The following is a 21,362-nucleotide window of genomic DNA, read 5'->3' on the forward strand; positions in this document are numbered from 1 at the left end:
CATTTTTTGTAAACGGTATAATTCTCGCCTGTCAGATTTAAAGGAACGGGGATGTGGTGCGATATGACCCTAATGAACCCTGTTTGTTTTCTGTCTGAAATCTATGTTTAGGATTCTGGGTAATCTGATATGCTAACGTAGAGGAGCCTTTTACGCAAAGCACTGACCCTGGTGCAACGTGTGCAGATGCGTGCAATGTCTTAATGGGAGGAGGCTGTGTGGTCCAGTGGTTAAAGAAAAGGGCTTGTAACCAGGAGGTCCCCGGTTCAAATCCCTCCTCAGCCACTGACTCACTGTGTGACCCTGAGCGAGTCGCTTCACCTCCTTGTGCTCCGTCTTTCGGGTGAGACGTAGTTGTAAGTGACTCTGCAGCTGATGCATAGTTCACACGCCCTAGTTTCTGTAAGTCGCCTTGGATAAAGGCGTCTGTAAATAAACAAATAATAATAACCACAGAGAAAGAAAAACGAGTTTTATGAGCTTCGAAGAACTCAGTGGATCAATACTGACATGAATATTGAATGTGATGCATGAGGTGGATCAATACTGACACGAACACAGTGTTATTGTAACGAACTCGCGGTATAGCAACGAGAGCTTTAGTACCAAGCGATTTTCAAAGCGGCAGGTGACCTACATCACTTCCTGTCCTGTGTTTGTGGTTGTCTGTTATGTATACCATGTGTGTAACACTTCATTATAGATTTATTAAGCTTTTATAATTGTGACAGAACTCCCCAAACCCAATACGCAATTTCTTTATCGTTAATTGTTGGGTGGTTTCATCTAATCACGCGTTCCCGCCCAAACGCCCCAGTTTCGGATCCTAAATCGAGTCGGTGCCGTCAGCCAATCAGCTTCCAGTTCCAGCGGGAGATTTCCCGCTGGAACGTCTCGGCACCAACTGTGACTCAGATTTAAAATCAACCCGCGCGACTGCAGGCTGTTTTCATATGTTTTTAAGCGTAGTTCACATCTATTGGACGGTGAATACTAAACAAAGACACGATTGGTCCAAATAAATTTTATTAACCGCCAAAATCAGCCAATCAATACTTTTGCAGTTACGAAAGCAAGCAATCCTGTACCTGCAGCGGTCGAGAGCCAATCACAGACCGTCGGAGAGACTGGCGTCCACGCAGCATCTTTCAACGAAGCGAGACGCGGTCAGTTCAGTAATGTCGCTTCGTTCAAATAAAAGGAGGGAAAGGCTTTGGTTGAAGGTAGAAACATGGCGAGTTAGCAGCCATTTCAGAGTGGTATTTAATGAGAGATTGTATCGGTAGTTCAGAGTCCATCGTACACGGACTGCCCAGTAACTGCTTCGTTCATTCCTCAAGCAATGTCCACATTATAAACAACCCTAAAAACCCTAAACGAGGTATATAAAAAAAAATGTAAATCGATTTTCTAAATAAAAATTAATTGTTTTTCTCTTTATATGTATGCCAAACTCGTTTTTTTTTAATTTTTTTTCAAAAAAAGTTTGGGACTATTTTCTTAGAACGTCTTTACTCAGCGGAAAGGTACCTGACGAATCAGTATAAATTCAAGGAAAATGTAAGTTTAAAGGTGTTTTTTAAAAAAAAGAAAACAATGGTACAAATAATTTCCTAATAGAGGTGATGGCTTTACCGTGTGATAGTTGACTTTGACTTTATTATTATTATTATTATTATTATTTATTTATTTATTTATTTATTTATTTCTTAGGAGACGCCCTTGTCCACACAGTCGTAAATAAAATACATTTAAATTATCACAGTACAAATATGAATACAATTAAGACCAAGATAAAAAATATAATCTTGTTCTTAATTGTATTAATAATGACTTTCGTTAGCGGGCTCGTCTTCCGCTCAGGACGCGGTCAACTATCAAAAAAAAAAAAAAAAAAAAAGAGAAATCATTAATCAAATTAAAGTAAAGCAAAGCACAATAATAATAATAATAATAATAATAATAATAATAATAATAATAATATGTCTAGTTTCTTCTAGTGTTTGCAAACCCCTTGTCGAATTATTCACAAAAGCGTTTGTTTTTTATATTCAGTACTGAATAGTCAGTTGAAAGCATTATATGTACATTAGTTATTTTCCAGTAATGTGTTGTGTGTGTGTGTGTGGGAGTCTGTTTCAATCTCTTCAGAGGTGAAGGTGAAAATGCACACTGTATATAAAGTGTGGGGAGAGTCTGACAGCATTACGAAAAGAAGTCTAGGCAAAATCCACGTGTCTTTGATGCCTGTCCTTCATTAACACAGCAGCTGTTTAAAACCAAGGACGCCTTGCAAATACACAATCACCTATACCAAGATCTGAGTTGTATAATTTAAAAAAACCTACATTATTTGTCAGCTGTCATGTAATGTAGCATGCAGAATTCAAATAGGCTACAGTTGCAGTGATAATTTCTTAGTAACATTACACTGGGCAGCAGTGTGGAGTAGCGGTCAGGGCTCTGGACTCTTGACCGGAGGGTCGTGGGTTCAATCCCAGGTGGGGGGGACACTGCTGCTGTACCCTTGAGCAAGGTACTTTACCTAGATTGCTCCAGTAAAAAACCCAACTGTATAAATGGGGAATTGTATGTAAAAATAATGTGATATCTTGTAAGAATTGTAAGTCGCCCTGGATAAGGGCGTTTGCTAAGAAATAAATAATAATCAAGGGTGTATTGTTTCAGAAATCACATTAGGATGATTATTTAATAAAGAAACAGGCATAACGACTGCTTGAAAATGCCAAAGTTTACAAATTTTTGTCATTTACAAACTTTTGAAAATCCTGCCCTGAGAATCTAAATCAGGGGTTTAGGGACATGATATTGTAGCTCTTTGAAAGAATCACATCATCAAAGAAAAGGTAAAGGAAGGCTAAATAAAAGACATTCAAAATGAAATTTGAAGCTTAAATGCTCTATACATGTTTAAACGGTCTTTTCCTGCAATATCTTTCCTGCCTTAAATGCAAGGTCTTTTAAAATCAAAATGTTCTTATCTTTTATGAGCACAAACAACAGTCAATCCGGCACATTTAAGATCTTAAATGTTTTTTTCTTTGGTTTTGAATGCGGATCATTTAAATTGAAAACTACAGCTGTGGCTAAATGATTTGCATCACCTAGAGTTTTAGGATTGAGAAAAAACCTGATAGTAACATCATTTTGATATATTATTATTATTTATTTCTTAGCAGACACTCTTATCCAGGGCGACTTACAATTGTTACAAGATATCACGTTATTTTTACATACAATTCCCCATTTACACAGTTGGGTTTTTACTGGAGCAATCTAGGTAAAGTACCTTGCTCAAGGGTACAGCAGCAGTGTCCCCCCCACCTGGGATTGAACCCACAACCCTCCGGTCAAGAGTCAAGAGCCCTGACCACTACTCCACACCGCTGCCCTAGTTACTTAGCAAATACATGCGTACTTACACACAATTACAATGTTATTATGCATAGTTTCAACGTGTAACACTTTTTACACAGACAGCAGCAGAAAAAGGTTAGGGGGGTTAGGTTTAGAGTTTAGGAATAAGGACAGGGCTAGGGTTTGGGTTAGGGTTATATCATGCAAAAAGTGAACCCATTAAGATCTTCCATGTACCCACTGGATTTGTTTTCCAGGGATATGTGTCACACTTTCACTAACCTGAGGGGACACGGAGACACTTTTTGTGGCTTGGCCCTGCACGGCACACCAGGCAGGGAGACTTGGGGTTTGATTATTATTTGTTTATTTAGCAGACGCCTTTATCCAAGGCGACTTACAGAGACTAGGGTGTGTGAACTATGCATCAGCTGCAGAGTCACTTACAACTACGTCTCACCCGAAAGACGGAGCACAAGGAGGTGAAACGACTCGCTCAGGGTCACACAATGAGTCAGTGGCTGAGGTGGGATTTGAACCGGGGACCTCCTGGTTATAAGCCCTTTTCTTTGACCACTGGACCACACAGCCTTGATTCAGCAAAGCTGCCTCAAACTAGATCTCCCGGAACCCGGTTTCAAGCCACTGTTCCTGAAAACGTGGCTCTGTCTTCCCTCAGCTTTAGTATCCACCCACCAAACTTGATATTGAAATAAAATAAATTAATCCTGCGCTGAACAAACAGAGTTTAGACTTTACACGTTTCAAAGTGTCTCCCCTCAAGGCTTGTTTTCTAACATGTTTTTTCTCTGATACAGATTGTAAATATTTTGGTGTAAAGCAAATTCTGTATGATAAGAATTACTGGGAGTATACAGTAGAGTAAAATGGAACTAATACATTCAAAATCCTAAAAGGTAGGGACAATGTCGACCCAGGGGACTTTTTTGACCTGAAAAAAGAAACAAGGACCAAGGGTCACAAATGGAGATTAGATAAAGGGGCATTCAGAACAGAAAATAGGAGGCGCTTTTTTACATAGAGAATTGTGAGGGTCTGGAACCCCAGTGATGATGTTGAAGCTGACACCTTAGGATCCTTCAAGAAGCTGCTTGATGAGATTCTGGGATCAATAAGCTACTAACAACCAAACGAGCAAGATGGGCTGAATGGGGCCTCCTCTCGTTTGTAAACTTTCTTATGTTCTTAAAACATTGTTCAGATTTGAAACATCCTTATAATACAACAAAATAGTTAATTCCATAACTTAATTCATAAACCTTACAGTAATATGTCTAAATGACTCACTTCCTTAGACAATGCAGTTTCTGAGACAGTTTTCACAACCTTCTAGTATTAGAAAGCTGAGAGTGTGATGCTTTCCTTATTATAAAACTGCCTCCCCTATAGATCGCTCTTCAAGCAGAGCATCCCAGTGCGCTTTACAATAAAAACTCTACAAAATAGAAAATGTAAAAGCCATTGGCCAGTCAATCCAGCTCAAGAATAAGCCGACGCAAACAAATCTGTTTTGAAACTTTAAAGACTTGACTGTGCCAGCACTCCCGATAAGACTCAGGAACAGTTCCAAAGGCAGGGAGCAGAGGAACCAAACTGTACCAACAGGATGTACCAACAGCTCCTGTAAATACAAAGGCACAAAAACCACCAAGGGCCTTCATAGGAGGCTGTGTGGTCCAGTGGTTAAAGAAAAGGGCTTGTATACTGTATACATCCCAGTAATTCTTATCATACAGAATTTGCTTTACACCAAAATATTTACAATCTGTATCAGAAAAAAAAACATGTTAGAAAACAAGCCTTGAGGGGAGACACTTTGAAACTTGTAAAGTCTAAACTCTGTTTGTTCAGCGCAGGATTAATTTATTTTATTTCAATATCAAGTTTGGTGGGTGGATACTAAAGCTGAGGGAACACAGAGCCACGTTTTCAGGAACAGTGGCTTGAAACCGGGTTCCGGGAGATCTAGTTTGAGGCAGCTTTGCTGAATCAAGGCTGTGTGGTCCAGTGGTTAAAGAAAAGGGCTTGTAACCAGGAGGTCCCCGGTTCAAATCCCACCTCAGCCACTGACTCATTGTGTGACCCTGAGCAAGTCACTTCACCTCCTTGTGCTCCGTCTTTCGGGAGAGACGTAGTTGTAAGTGACTCTGCAGCTGATGCATAGTTCACACACCCTAGTCTCTGTAAGTCGCCTTGGATAAAGGCGTCTGCTAAATAAACAAATACTAATAGTAGTAAGCAGAATTTATAAATCAATGCTGAATTGAACAGGGAGCTGTTGCAGTGGTTTAAGAACTGGCGTGCGGGAGTCAGCACTCTGCCTGCTGCATTTCGAACCAGTTCAGCACAATAAAAGGAAATGGATGGGTTTCACAGTCGTGGTTACCTCCCTGTACAGCCGTGCTCCACTGCTAGCAGCACCTCACTCTGCACAGTTTGCTGAATGTCTCCTCTTCTCTTCCAGGGAATTTTAAAGGGCTGTGTAAACAGATAGACCACTTTCCCGAAGACACGGACTATGAAGCCGACACCGCTGAATATTTCTTACGTAAGTGACGTTTCAGTTAGCCTTTCTTTTCCAAGTATCGCCCTGTGGGGTTATCTAACAGGAATTGGATTGCTGACTGCTTCCTGTTTTCAGCCCTTCTTCACCCTACTCTCTGTGCTAAATCTGATTCTGTGACCTGGGTCTGTCATTAAGGTGTATTTGTAAACTTCATTTCAAACCCCCTTACCCGCCTTTATTTCAGGACTGGAGAGACTTCATTCTTATGCCAATACATCCTGGGATGAGCCTTTATTATTATTATTATTATTATTATTATTTTTATTTATTTATTTATTTATTTATTTATTTATTTCTTAGCAGACGCCCTTATCCAGGGCGACTTCCAATTGTTACAAGATATCACATTATTTCTACATACAATTCCCCATTTATACAGTTGGGTTTTTACTGGAGCAATCTAGGTAAAGTATCTTGCTCAAGGGTACAGCAGCAGTGTCCCCCCCACCTGGGATTGAACCCACGACCCTCCGGTCAAGAGTCCAGAACCCTAACCGCTACTCCACACTGCTGCATTCACCTCCCTAAGTGCAGTAATGTATTTTTAAACAGAATTTCTAAGTGGGGTTCGACTAGAGCTTCTGTATATAATATATTAAAAAGGTATTCCTCATGTACAAGAGCACACCCAAGAAGTACTGACAAGGTCTAACGCTGCCTGTTTGACTGAGCGACCCACCCCCCTGTCTATCACAGAGAGGGAGGATTCACTGCCACCCACCCCCCTGTCTATCACAGAGAGGGAGGATTCACTGCCACCCACCCCCTGTCTATCACAGAGAGGAGGGATTCACTGCCACCCACCCCCCTGTCTATCACAGAGAGGGGGGATTCACTGCCACCCCCCTGTCTATCACAGAGAGGGAGGATTCACTGCCACCCCCCCTGTCTATCACAGAGAGGGAGGATTCACTGCCACCCCCCTGTCTATCACAGAGAGGGAGGATTCACTGCCACCCACCCCCGTGTCTATCACAGAGAGGGAGGATTCACTGCCACCCACTCCCCTGTCTATCACAGAGAGGAGGGATTCACTGCCACCCACCCCCCTGTCTATCACAGAGAGGGAGGATTCACTGCTACCCACCTCCCTGTCTATCACAGAGAGGGAGGATTCACTGCCACCCACCCCCTGTCTATCACAGAGAGGGAGGATTCACTGCCACCCACCCCCGTGTCTATCACAGAGAGGAGGGATTCACTGCCACCCACCCCCCTGTCTATCACAGAGAGGAGGGATTCACTGCCACCCACCCCCCTGTCTATCACAGAGAGGGAGGGGGGGAGAGGGAGGATTCACTCCGCTGTGAGGGAGAGATCAGGACTGAATAGGGTCCTGATTGAGGGGCGCTCTCCTCCCTGCAGAGCTGTGAGGGAGAGATCAGGACTGAATGGGGTCCTGAATGAGGGGCGCTCTCCTCCCTGCAGAGCTGTGAGGAAGAGATCAGGACTGAATGGGGTCCTGATTGAGGGGCGCTCTCCTCCCTGCAGAGCTGTGAGGGAGAGATCAGGACTGAATGGGGTCCTGAATGAGGGGCGCTCTCCTCCCTGCAGAGCTGTGAGGGAGAGATCAGGACTGAATGGGGTCCTGAATGAGGGGCGCTCTCCTCCCTGCAGAGCTGTGAGGGAGAGATCAGGACTGAATGGGGTCCTGATTGAGGGGCGCTGTCCTCCCTGCAGAGCTGTGAGGGAGAGATCAGGACTGAATGGGGTCCTGATTGAGGGGCGCTCTCCTCCCTGCAGAGCTGTGAGGGAGAGATCAGGACTGAATGGGGTCCTGATTGAGGGGCGCTCTCCTCCCTGCAGAGCTGTGAGGGAGAGATCAGGACTGAATGGGGTCCTGATTGAGGGGCGCTCTCCTCCTTGAAGATGCTGGCTCAGGCTGTTGTTTCTCAGCGAGGAATCGCAAAGCGAGAAGCCTCCTTGAATACATTATTAAACAATTATGTGAGCTGCTGGGATGAGTTTGCGTTCGTGGTCTTAAATCTTCTCTCTTTTATCCAATTAAACCATCTGATCAGTGAGGCGTCTGGGACTCTCCCTGCCCTTCCCTCCCTCTCGCTCACTCTCTGCTGTATTTTTAAATTTTATTGGCAACTACCAGGGGATCAGGCTGCTAATAAAGGCTGGCTGAGATAAAAAACACAGGCAATTGCATTCCCCCCCTGAGTTAAACTGGATTCGTTTTATTCAGCAAGTGAAGTGGTAGCTACTGGAGCGTGTTTAAAAAGATAGAGGAACAAAAAATAATCAATTAAGCATCTCGAATTCCTGTGTGTTTACATAGTACTACTTAATAGGACTAATCTGAGGAACCGTTTTGGGCTGCAAAATTCCTCATGGACGTTGCATCCTAAAATATATCGTTCCAGAACACTTTCGTCATTCGTTTCATGGAAGGGGAAAGCGTTTTTTGTTACGCATACTGCTTTTTTTCACCACAAGAAAAGAACCTTGTTTTTCTTTCATTTGAAAACTGTTTCTAATCCTCGTCCGGCACACGTGAACCCCCGATTTACATTCCTTAAACACTGATATGTGTCGACTGCATCATACAGGGGCTCTTATCCTATTCCTGAACACGGACGTCGTATTTAGTGATCTGTTTTTCCATTTCTTAACCCAACAGTTCCACTGAAGCCCAAGCAGACAGCGGACTGAACCTCCACTCTCTGAGATCAGAGTAAAATCGAAGCTGAGAAACGCTTTTGATAAAAACACTTTATTCTCATGAATCTTTACAACTTAATCGCATGAACTCCCGCGTGTGGATGTTTCTATTTAACAGTGCATGGCAGAGTCAAGTTTTAAAACACACACGTTTCTCTCAAGCCTCCTATAATAATAATAATAATAACTTTAAATATAGCGCCTTTCACAGCGAAGTGTCCCAAGGCGCTGCACAATCCGAATGTCCAAAATGTTTCTTTTTTCAGGTCGAAAAAGTCCCCTGGGTCGACATTGTCTGTACCTTTGAGGATTTTGAATGCTTGAATCAGATCGCCGCGTAGTCTTCTTTGTTCAAGACTGAACAGATTCAATTCTTTTAGCCTGTCTTCATACGACATGCCTTTTAAACCCGGGATAATTCTGGTCGCTCTTCTTTGCCCTCTTTCTAGAGCAGCAATATCCTTTTTGTAACGAGGTGACCAGAACTGAACACAATATTCTAGATGAGGTCTTACTAATGCATTGTAAAGTTTTAACATTACTTCCCTTGATTTAAATTCAACTCTTCTCACAATAGGGGGCAGTGTGGTCCAGTTGTTAAAGAAAAGGGCTGGTAAGCAGGAGGTCCCCGGTTCAAATCCCACCTCAGCCACTGACTCCCTGTGTGACCCTGAGCAAGTCACTTCACCTCCTTGTGCTCCGTCTTTTGGGTGAGACGTAGTTGTAAGTGACTCTGCAGCTGATGCATAGTTCACACACCCTAGTCTCTGTAAGTCGCCTTGGATAAAGGCGTCTGCTAAATAAACAAATAATAATAATAATAATAATAATAATAATAATAATAATAATATATCCAAGCATCTCGTTGGCCCTGGGGTGTGCAGCTGGAGTCTGTGTCTCGTCTGTCTGTGGTTTGGAGCCTTTCCCTTCAACTCACTGCTGCCAGAGAATGAAGAGGCAGAAATCACAGGTGCACACCCTTAAAACTGACAGACTAGAATGTAGAATTTATAATTTAGAGTTTATAATTTATGCATAGTTACAATGTTCTTAATATTTTTGCATGATGTAACCCTAACCCTAACCCTATCCCCAACCCTAATTCTAAACCGAACCCTAACTTCCCTAACCCTACCCCTACCCCTACCCCTAGTCCTAACCCACTCAGTGCGCATGTTGGTGGGCAGCAGGGGTGCGGAAGCACACACACTGTGTTCTCTGGTTAACATGAGTCATGTGCGAACGACGTGGATCTACAACAGCAACAGCGCCTTCAATCAAAACTGCTGTTTCAAACATAACTTTGCCATGCCGGAGTTGGCAAGAGTTACAGAGTAATTAGCACTTAGCTTTGTGCTGTGTGGACGACCGATCCAATAGACAGACTGTCAGAAACTCTCTGTTCCTTCGGTCTCTGTAACTATGAAAATGTGCGTGGCTTAAGTTAGCAGTCTGCCAAAAAAAAAAGCATGGTGTCAAAAGCATTTGAAAATACAATTAAATTAGTTTAATTAAAATACACACCTAGAGTTTCAGCCTTCAGCCAACCAGTTTGAGTGTGTCTTTTACCTTGACTTTGAATCTGTTCTGGTAACACTGCACAGCGTTCGCTCCTGAACTGCAAAGCTGTTACAGTGGGCTGTGAAAGGACTGCGAGAGATTGCAAGAGAGACACAGCGGCCGTACTTGAAAAAGTTTACAGATCTTCAGATCACAGCAACGAATCCCACTGCTGGGAAGTATTTTAATATAAAGATGCTTCTCTTACTAGAATTATAGTAGTGATAAAATTTGACCAAGGTTTGATTCATATTAAGAACATAAGAAAGTTTACAAACGAGAGGAGGCCCCATTCAGCCCATCTTGCTCGTTTGGTTGTTAGTAGCTTATTGATCCCAGAATCTCATCAAGCAGCTTCTTGAAGGATCCCAGGGTGTCAGCTTCAACAACATTACTGGGGAGTTGGTTCCAGACCCTCACAATTCTCTGTGTAAAAAAGTGCCTCCTATTTTCTGTTCTGAATGCCCCTTTATCTAATCTCCATTTGTGACCCCTGGTTTCTTTTTTCAGGTCCCCTGGGTCGACATTGTCTATACCTTTTAGGATTTTGAATGCTTGAATCAGATCGCCGCGTAGTCTTCTTTGTTCAAGACTGAATAGATTCAATTCTTTTAGCCTGTCTGCATACGACATGCCTTTTAAACCCGGGATAATTCTGGTCGCTCTTCTTTGCACTCTTTCTAGAGCAGCAATATCCTTTTTGTAACGAGGCGACCAGAACTGAACACAATATTCTAGGTGAGGTCTTACTAATGCATTGTAAAGTTTTAACATTACTTCCCTTGATTTAAATTCAACACAATATATCCGAGCATCTTGTTGGCCTTTTTATTTAATAGCTTCCCCACAAAAATTCACAAAATATTAACAACCACTAAATGGAATTAAAAAGCACTAAGATGGCTAAACTAGTGAAAATGTTCCCAGCCAATACAATATTAACTACACTAGCAGGTTTCAACCCACGCATCTCGCTCCAGCAGCTGCTGAAACACCGTTTAAAATCAGCTTAGCAAAAGCAAAGCTAAGAATATGTGTCTTAAATGTGGTTTTAAAAGTCTAGACTCACGACTGAAGTGTCTGAGGATTGATCTACATCTCTGTGTAAATCGCACAGTAACACTAAGGGGCAGATGTGCTGAAGTGTCACGAGAGTCGCAAAAGAGTCGAATTTTTCGGAAATGCTTTGCGGCAGCAGTTTTTCTTTGTGGTTCAACCTTAGATGAATATGTAATTCTGGGCGTTCCTGCATAAAGTCACACAAAGTGGGTGGAGATAATGCAAATGAGGCTCTCAAATATTATAATGAGGTGTACTACAACTGCGACACTTACAATTGCATCAGTTTGTTGAGAACTTTTGAAAGCACGTTTTAAACAGTCACAATTGTTACTCTCTCTGAGTTTATTCAGCATGAAAACCCTGGGTCTGTAGAGATTCAATATCATAAATATCATATGGGAGATACTGAAATTGAAGAAGGAATCTATGATAAAGACCGAGGAGTTTATGTTGACTCAGAAATGTCTTCATCTAGACAATGTGGGGAAGCTATAAAAAAGGCCAACGAGAAGCTCGGATATATTGTGTTGAATTTAAATCAAGGGAAGTAATGTTAAAACTTTACAATGCATTAGGAAGACCTCACCTAGAATACTGTGTTCAGTTCTGGTCACCTCATACAAAAAAGGATATTGCTGCTCTAGAAAGAGTGCAAAGAAGAGCGACCAGAATTATCCCGGGTTTAAAAAGCATGTCGTATGCAGACAGGCTCAAAGAATTGAATCTATTCAGTGTTGAACAAAGAAAACTACACGGTGATCTGATTCAAGCATTCAAGATCCTAAAAGGTATTGACAATGTCGACCCAGGGGACCTTTTTGACCTGAAAAAAGAAACCAGGGGTCACAAATGGAGATTAGATAAAGGGGCATTCAGAACAGAAAATAGGAGGCACTTTTTTACACAGAGAATTGTGAGGGTCTGGAACCAACTCCCCAGTAATGTTGTTGAAGCTGACACCCTGGGATCCTTCAAGAAGCTGCTTGATGAGATTCTGGGATCAATAAGCTACTAACAACCAAACGAGCAAGATGGGCTGAATGGCCTCCTCTCGTTTGTAACCTTTCTTATGTTCTTATGTAAATAACATCATATTATCAGTGACTCTCTTAAACACTCAGGGGAGTGAAGCTGCTTCGGCGATTGGCTCGTCTCTGCTTGCTTTCACAGTCCATTTCTTGGTGTCCAAACACTTTTCAGTGACAGTGGTTTGAATTCATACGCACAGCAAATGAAACATACTGAAGCAATGGGGTGTTCTAATACATGTGCACACTGCTGTATTATATACAGAAGCAATGGGGTGCTGTAATACATGTGCACCCTGCTGTATTATATACAGAAGCAATGGGGTGCTGTAATACATGTGCACCCTGCTGTATTATATACAGAAGCAATGGGGTGATGTAATACATGTGCACCCTGCTGTATTATACACAGAAGCAATGGGGTGTTCTTATACATGTGCACCCTGCTGTATTATATACAGAAGCAATGGGGTGTTCTAATACATGTGCACCCTGCTGTATTATATACAGAAGCAATGGGGTGTTCTAACACCATTTAGAAAATCTGGTATAAAAACCAACAGCTCACCTGTTCGTGACATCCACTACCACTGGCGCGTTCCACTTATTCAGCCTGGGTTTCAGTGCTCTCTAGCTGGGTACTTAGTAACTTAGGTTTCGTATTTAGGCCCTGCAATTCTTAGCTCTTCTGTAAACGGGTTTGGACTTTAAAAACAACAAGGTTATGTAGCTGAAGGATATTCCCGTGAATCTTACCTTTAATATCATTTTGTGATTTCTATTTTCAGCCTCACAAGCTACTTTCTTTGTCTCTTGTGTCACTCTGTAAGCCCAATAAACACGCGGTTGCCACCGCTGAGCTTATGAGACATCCTGAAGTTCTGCAATACTTTAAAAAGCTGCATTAGCTTATAGGAGGCTGTGTCGTCCAGTGGTTAAAGAAAAGGGCTTGTAACCAGGAGGTCCCCGGTTCCACCTCAGCCACTGACTCACTGTGTGACCCTGAGCGAGTCGCTTCACCTCCTTGTGCTCCGTCTTTCGGGTGAGACGTAGTTGTAAGTGACTCTGCAGCTGATGCATAGTTCACACACCCTAGTCTCTGTAAGTCGCCTTGGATAAAGGAGTCTGCTAAATAAACAATTAATAATTATTACAGGGCTGCTGTTTCCAAAAGACAGAGAAGGTGGCAGCTGTCTTAAATATCCTTCAAGCCATAAGGGACGTTAATCTTTGAAAGTTCAGTTTTCTGGTCCCTTTTTTTTTTGATGACCCAGCTAACGAAAGGCATCATGTTGAGCTACAATGCTATTTTTATACAGCAATTATGGAAACGCACACGCTCTCCCTCAAGTGTCTGGCAACAGCATTGGGTAAAGAACACAGAGAATGGACCAAATATACATCGTGTTGTATTAACTGTAGAGATAGCCTAGCAGTAAGGGAGCAGGGGGTAGGGTTAGGAGAGCTGCCAGTAACAGCCAGTCGGTAAGCTGTATAATCATCCTCAAGAATCAAGTAGCAGTGAGCATAGTTAGCTGGATAGTCTTTTTAATGAAGTTCCTATTAGTAACAGCGAGCATGGTTAGTTGCATATCGATCTTAAGAACATAAGAAGAGTTTTTGAAGGAGAAAAGGCCATTCAGCTCATCCCTTGTTAGCACACCATTCTCCCCCCTGCTGGGGGAACCCATTTAAAAGCATTGACTCTCACATCTTTGTAAATGTTCCCAGTGTTATTTAGATCCTACTACTTCACCTGAAAGCTATTCCTTGTATTTATACAAAAACTAAACAAACAACAGCACTCTGGCATGTTAGGCTAAAAGAACTGAATCTGTTCAGTCTTGAACAAAGAAGACTACGCGGCGATCTGATTCAAGCATTCAAAATCCTAAAAGGTATAGACAATGTCGACCCAGGGGACTTTTTCGACCTGAAAAAAGAAACCAGGGGTCACAAATGGAGATTAGATAAAGGGGCATTCAGAACAGAAAATAGGAGGCACTTTTTTACACAGAGAATTGTGAGGGTCTGGAACCAACTCCCCAGTAATGTTGTTGAAGCTGACACCCTGGGATCCTTCAAGAAGCTGCTTGATGAGATTCTGGGATCAATAAGCTACTAACAACCAAACGAGCAAGATGGGCCGAATGGGGCCTCCTCTCGTTTGTAAACTTTCTTATGTTCTTATGTTCAGAGTAAGGGGCAGTCCTCATGTAGCTGTGTCCTCTTTGTACTTCCAAACCCCTCCCTGTGATCAGCCCAGCACCTCGCTTTATCCCATCGCTGCCCCACAGCTGATCACAATGGATTTGTTTCACAGCCTCGCAACTACGCTCTTTCTCCAAGATGGCCGACTTCCGGTTCCGTCCAACCATGGAGTCGGGCCGTCTCTGTGAAAGCGTGCCACCAACCGTACCTAGCGCCCATCCTGGTCAGGAGGTAGAATTGCAGCTCAGATTCCTGCTCATCCTTCTTTATTCCAGGCTGAAGAGATTTCATTATTTTAACCGGTCCTCATAGCTCCAGTCCTGGGATCAGCCTAGTTGCCCTTCTCTCTACCTTCTCCAGTGCAAAAACGTATTTTTTTGTAGTGAGGTGACCAAAACTGCACCCAGTATTCTAGGTGGGGTGTAACTAGGGTGTTGTATAATCTTAGCATAGCCTCTCTAATGATGACTCCACTATAACCCTGAGATCCTTTTCAAAGCTCTCGTCCTCTATTTCCATCCCGTTTATTTAATGCTTATAACCTGGATTATTATGCATAATATGCAATGCTTTACATTTCTGCATTTGACAAAAGTTTGCCCAGTTATAGTGAAGGTTCCAAATCCCTTTGAATTAGCTGGGCTGCGGATTCAATGTCCACTACTCCCCTAAGTTTGCTATCATCTGCAAATGTGTCTCCACAGGTTTGGTGTGCTCCTCCAGTATCTTCAACAGTAACCTCACTCCCTCCCTGACTCTCTCTGTCTCTCCTCAGGTGCGGTGTGTGCCTCCAGTATCTTCAACAGTAACCTCCCTCCCTCTCTGACTCTCTCTGTCTCTCCTCAGGTGCGTGCCTCCAGTATCTTCAACAGTGACCCCCCTCCCTCTCTGACTCTCTCTGTCTCTCCTCAGGCGCGGTGCGTGCCTCCAGTATCTTTCCAATCCTGAGTGTCATCCTCCTCTTCATGGGCGGTCTGTGCATTGCAGCCAGCGAGTTTTACAAGTCGCGTCACAACATTATTCTGAGCGCCGGCATCTTCTTTGTCTCTGCAGGTAGGCACGCATAGTCTTTCTTCAATACAGTATATTGAGTTTTGCTTTGTAAGTTCTAACGGAAGGCAGCACTGGGGACTGCAAAAAAATAAAATCTCTGGAAAAGCATGTTTTAAATACAGCTTAGTGTGCCACTGCAGGTGAAGCGCTATCAGTGCCCTGCAGTGTTTTACAGCACGTGGCTTCAAAGCTGTTCTCCACCTTGGCTTATTTCCCTGGCTTATTGTAGTTGTAATAGTTTAACCCTGTAATGTTAAACTACAGGGTTAAACCCTGGGATGTGATTTGCTTAATTAACGCAGGAGCCACACCTGTGTGGAAGTCCTTGCTTTCAATATACGTGGCGTCCCTCATTTACCCAGGGGTTAACATTTTTGTGTTCACTACCTGTACCAATACCAGCTTATGCAACCCCTGATTTTCCACGATGTGCCCATTCAAGCACTAACGAGCCCAGCAGCACAGTGGCCTGGCTCAGCGGATTGACTAAGGATAAGGGCGTCTGCTAAGAAATAAATAATAATAATAATAATAATAATAATTGAGTTTATTTGAGCTAATAGCACTGAATCTATTTATTTCCTTTGCAAGGACAGCAATATCCACATAGGATGATGAAGTAATGTTAGCAGGAACTTACTTAGCAAGTGATCCAGGCAGCAGTGTCACCGTGAGGTGTCTTTAAACACGAAAGCCGTTTGTTCTGTTTCTAACACCACTGACCTCACTCAAGGGGAGGGGCCAGAACTACTGACCTCACTCAAGGGGAGGGGCCAGAACTACTGACCTCACTCAAGGGGAGGGGCCAGGACTACTGACCTCACTCAAGAGGAGGGGCCAGAACTACTGACCTCACTCAAGGGGAGGGGCCAGGACTACTGACCTCACTCAAGGGGAGAGGCCAGAACTACTGACCTCACTCAAGGGGAGGGGCATGCAGGCATCGTTTCCATCAACCATCTAGCAGGGCAGTCATCCTGAATGGACGGGGGTTACACCAGTCTCCTTTGACTGGGTCGTTAGACCTCACACTGACGTTAGGGATACCCACAGGTTTAGTTGTTTAGACAAAGAGGCGTCTTCCTTAACTTTTAGTAATGCTTTCTATTACCCTATGTGGTCCAGTGGTTCAAGAAAAGGGCTTGTAACCAGGAGGTCCCCGGGTTCAAATCCCACCTCAGCCACTGACTCACTGTGTGACCCTGAGCAAGTCACTTCACCTCCTTGTGCTCCGTCTTTCGGGTGAGACGTAGTTGTAAGTGACTCTGCAGCTGATGCATAGTTCACACACCCTAGTCTCTGTAAGTCGCCTTGGATAAAGGCGTCTGCTAAATAAACAAATAATAAAATGAAACAGCGTTGTTTGATGTGACTCTCAGAAAGTTAAACAATGTTAAGAAAGCCTTGCTGGGGGTCCGGTGACTCTGATGCTTGTGTGGAATTGCTTCTACACACATCTGAAATGCAACCTCTTCTCATTGCAGGAGGGATATTTCAAATGCATCCTGCACCCGGGCGGCATCATGCCTGCATAGTGTAGGAAGCGTGTTAGAAAAGACAGCTCAGTCAATGGATCGGTTTTAATAAGAGGGAGTGACCTGATTTATTGTTTTCTGTAGAAACAGAACAGCAAGTTAAAGTCACACAAACAATAGAAAACGTTCTGCAGAAAGTCCTCCGGGATGCAAACGGAGCCCATGACAGTGTGATATCAAGGTTATTACATATTGATTCATAGCTGGTGAAAACACAGTGTCCGCTATCGCCTGCAGAATTACCCCAGAGTCAGGTCACATGGTAGCCTTTATCAAAGTGACATACTTACACTGGATCGCATTCAAATTCATCAGGCCACTGTCGACTGTAATACCTCATTTCCATGCACCCCTCAACCGGGTTGAAAACCCTTCTGCCCCTGACGCTGCTCATTCATTCAGCCGACCCTCATTGGGTGCCAATCTGAGCTGCCCCTGATTTTTCTTTCTGACCATTTCCCATAGCAGGATGGGTGGAAGCACATCACTGACCAATCAAGTGACGAATGGGCGTGAATATTTAATTCTCATCCGGGGTGAGCAGGTTTCTCTCTTTTAATATTCTCGTGTCGTTATTTTAGTAACAAAAGAATTGTCCGGATTATCAGAAGCAAAGCAGTAGGGTCCATCCTTTCGGTAAGCCAATGAACGAGACTTTCGCTGCAAAGCTTGCTGGGAAATAACCGCCAACACCCGTCAAACTCGCATGGCATGGAAAACGGAGCGTTTCACTCAACTAGCAACGGGGGTTCAGGAGGACTGACGGACTGGCGTTCAGTCTGTGCTCGCGGAAGGTAGACGTGATCCCTCATGCAGCGGTCTGTCACACAGGTTTGACTTGTCATGCACAAAAGCTCTCCACAAACCCCTTTCCTTCTCTCTCTCTCTCTTTGTGTCTCCGCAGGACTGAGCAACATCATTGGGATCATCGTGTACATATCGGCCAACGCGGGGGACCCCTCCAAGAGCGACTCCAAGAAGAACAGCTACTCGTACGGCTGGTCCTTCTACTTCGGGGCGCTCTCCTTCATCATCGCCGAGATGGTGGGCGTGCTGGCCGTGCACATGTTCATCGACCGACACAAGCAGCTGAGAGCCGGGACGAGAGCCACGGACTACCTGCAGTCCTCCGCCATCACCCGCATCCCGAGCTATCGCTACCGTTACCGTCGCCGCAGCCGCTCCAGCTCCCGCTCCACTGAGCCCTCGCGCTCCCGGGACGCCTCCCCCGTCGGCCTCAAGGGCTTCAACACCCTCCCTTCCACCGAAATCTCCATGTACACCCTGACCCGAGACCCCCTGAAATCCACCTCCACTCCGACAGCAACGTACAACTCGGAGCGGGACCACAACTTCCTGCAGGTGCACAACTGCATCCAAAAGGACTTGAAAGAGTCTCTGCACACGAACACGGCGAACCGACGCACCACTCCAGTGTGAGGAGAGAGCGAGAGAGCCAGGCCGCGCGGTCACACCGCGATCCCAGCGGAGAGAGAGAGAGAGAGAGAGAGCGCGAGAGAGAGAGAGAGAGGCGAAGGTCCCACGTGGAATCCAACCGAGCTGAAGTATTTCAAGAGATAAGGATTTAAACATGCATGAAATCCCATCTACTGTTATTTAATAAGAAAATGTTTGTAAAAAAAAGATATTAATGATAATAAATGATATTATTGATGACTAAGATAGATGGCAGGCTGTCAGAAGTCTTTATGAATTCTTGTCTTGAAACCTCAACTTTTTTTCTGACAAAGAAGAAAAGTTTTTTATTCATGATTTCCGTGGGGGTGGAAAAGTTTCGGGGGGGGGAGAGGGGAGGGGGGGGGGGAGATCAAGGCTTTTGTTTAGTCCCTTGTTTTATTTTTCCTGCATCTAACTGTGGAATGGAATTTCGGAGATGGGAAGTTGATGCTTTGGGGGCTCACACTGCAAAAAAAAACTAAGCAAGACTTTCAATAAAAAACATCAGGAAGGGGAGGAAACATGAAACAAAAACCAACAAGCTTCTCACCGGAGATGCAGGAACTCAAACTGTGAAGATTCAACAGAGTATTATTATTTAGAACTTAACAACGAAACGACAAATTCTATTCTTTTAAAAGGACCTTGTTTTTTTTTTTTCAAAGAGAGAGAGGCTGTTTACCTGATCTACAGGAACAGTTTTCGGACTCAAAAAAAAAAAAAAATAATCACAAAAGAATTTACATGCATGCTAAAAAATAAAAAATTCAGCCGCTCTGCTCTTGAAGAAACTAATTAAAAAGGAATTTCAAGCTAAAGGATGGAGAAACGGTTTTCTGTTGTGCTTGGGATATATTTCAGAAATGATATGCCGCCTCAGTGTTTGTTTCGATCTGTTTCTTCATCGGTTCGCTTCTGTTTTCGATTATTTTCACTTTAATGAGACCGTCACCATAAGACAAGACCAGAATGAGACACTCTGAGCTGGATGAGAACGAGAGAGAGAGGGGATCTTTCAAATCGAAAGAATCAATCAATACAAACCAGAGGCTTTGTGAGAGTCAGAGAACTGCGGGACAGGAAAGCTAATCAGGTTTTGGGTTCTTTTTGAAAAGAGCTTCTATAGAACGGTTCTCACGGACAGCCCTGTGAGGCAGCGAAAGTATTGCCACCTATGTCCGGATTTAAGCTAAAAAGATAAGCAAAGGTAAATGAACTCAGAATTAAAGTTTGTGGAACTTCAGAAAGCTTTTTCGAAGTTAGGAACCGCACGGGGCACAGGAACCGTTTTGTCTTTTAAATTTAAAGTGGCTTTAAGGGTGCGGTAATTTTACTGCAAGACCTTTATTGAGGGAAGTGTCTGGTTTAGAGGAAAGGAGAGACCTGAGGAAGACATTCAGATGGAGATATCTCACTCTCGTCAGTTTCATAAAAAACAAATTCATTCTGTTGGTTTATTTATTTTGCTCATATGTGTTTTGTTTTTTTTCAGACTGTTACAATTTGAAACAAAAAGATTTAAAAACAGAATGACAATTTCCGGGGCATAAAATAAAGTTTTTTTTTTATAGAGACTGTGTCTGAGTGTTGTTCTTTTAAAGGGGTTATTTGTTATAAAGACTGTGTCTGAGTCCTGTTCTTTTAAAGGGTGTTATTTTTTATAGAGACTGTGTCTGAGTGCTGTTCTTTTAAAGGGGTTATTTTTTATAGAGACTGTGTCTGAGTGCTGTTCTTTTAAAGGGTATTATTTTTTATAATCAGTTATTATTTGTGGTAAGTCCTATCCTATAACCAGCGACACACTAGCAATTTGCCAACTGACACAGAAAAACGCGAGTGTGACTCAGAGAGTAACTGTAATGTTTCTTTTCAAAATGTTTGCAGAATTCCCTCATGCGTCCACCTGTAGCCATACTTAATTTAACAATGAGCGTGAAATCAGGTGAGATCAGAAAATGCAAAATCATTGGCCGAACCCACACACAGGCACGAAGAAAAATTGTGACTTGACAACTCGAGTTATCAGTTAGTGACACACGGTCAATTTTTATTGACAATTTGAGTCTCCAAGAAAAAATACTACTTTGTAAATACCCAGTAATTAGACACACTTAATGTAATGTGTTACCATATTTTCTATATCTCCCACTATTGTCTGAACTGTGACAGTAAGTAGGCTATTTAAAAAAAAGGTTTGAAGTTGTGTGTAGCAGAACACTGGGCAGCGGTGTGGAGTAGCGGTTAGGGCTCTGGACTCTTGACCGGAGGGTCGTGGGTTCAGTCCCAGGTGGGGGGGACACTGCTGCTGTACCCTTGAGCAAGGTACTTTCCCAAGATTGCTCCAGTAAAAACCCAATTGTATAAATGGGTAATTGTATGTAAAAATAATGTGATATCTTGTAACAAGATTACCTGTTTTCGGTTGTATATTCATGTGCTCAGTCTTCATGTCTAGTTCCTTTCCCTGCACAGCAGCTCTGCACCCCACTATGAAACACCTGAACCTGGAGAAGGGTGTGAAGGTGTGTCTCCTCACCTGTGTGACCAGGGATAGCACACAGCTAATCCAGCTCGGATCATTTTAAACAGGTCAGAAACAGTAACTTGTAGAGACCCCGTATTAAAAGCAGATTCATCAACGAACAGCTGTGAAAAGTTTAAAATATAAATGAGCCCAGTCTCACGCACACTACAGCGGTCAGCGTTTAGACACTCTACTGAGCGTGTGCGTCAAAGCGGTGTTGCCGTAGAAACAAGACATGGTAGGATTTGCCTCAGAGAGATGTTAAACCGTGAAGGGAAAGAGAACTTGTGATGGGA

The 21,362-nt window shown here is 43.3% G+C and overlaps 1 protein-coding gene across 1 annotated transcript; it reads left to right on the forward strand.

The window, feature by feature from the left end:
- Positions 1-1,003: 1,003 nt before the first annotated feature.
- LOC117970379 (voltage-dependent calcium channel gamma-2 subunit-like) lies at positions 1,004-20,116 on the forward strand (the record flags this gene model as incomplete). The annotated part of the gene is made up of 4 exons (XM_059019483.1): positions 1,004-1,166; positions 5,864-5,947; positions 15,409-15,549; positions 17,989-20,116. Coding segments are annotated over 4 exons (924 nt in total), but the record flags the coding sequence as incomplete, so codon positions are not given.
- Positions 20,117-21,362: the final 1,246 nt, after the last annotated feature.

This window comes from Acipenser ruthenus, unplaced genomic scaffold (genome assembly GCF_902713425.1).
Source record: "Acipenser ruthenus unplaced genomic scaffold, fAciRut3.2 maternal haplotype, whole genome shotgun sequence".
In the NCBI taxonomy this organism is placed as follows: Eukaryota; Metazoa; Chordata; class Actinopteri; order Acipenseriformes; family Acipenseridae; genus Acipenser; species Acipenser ruthenus.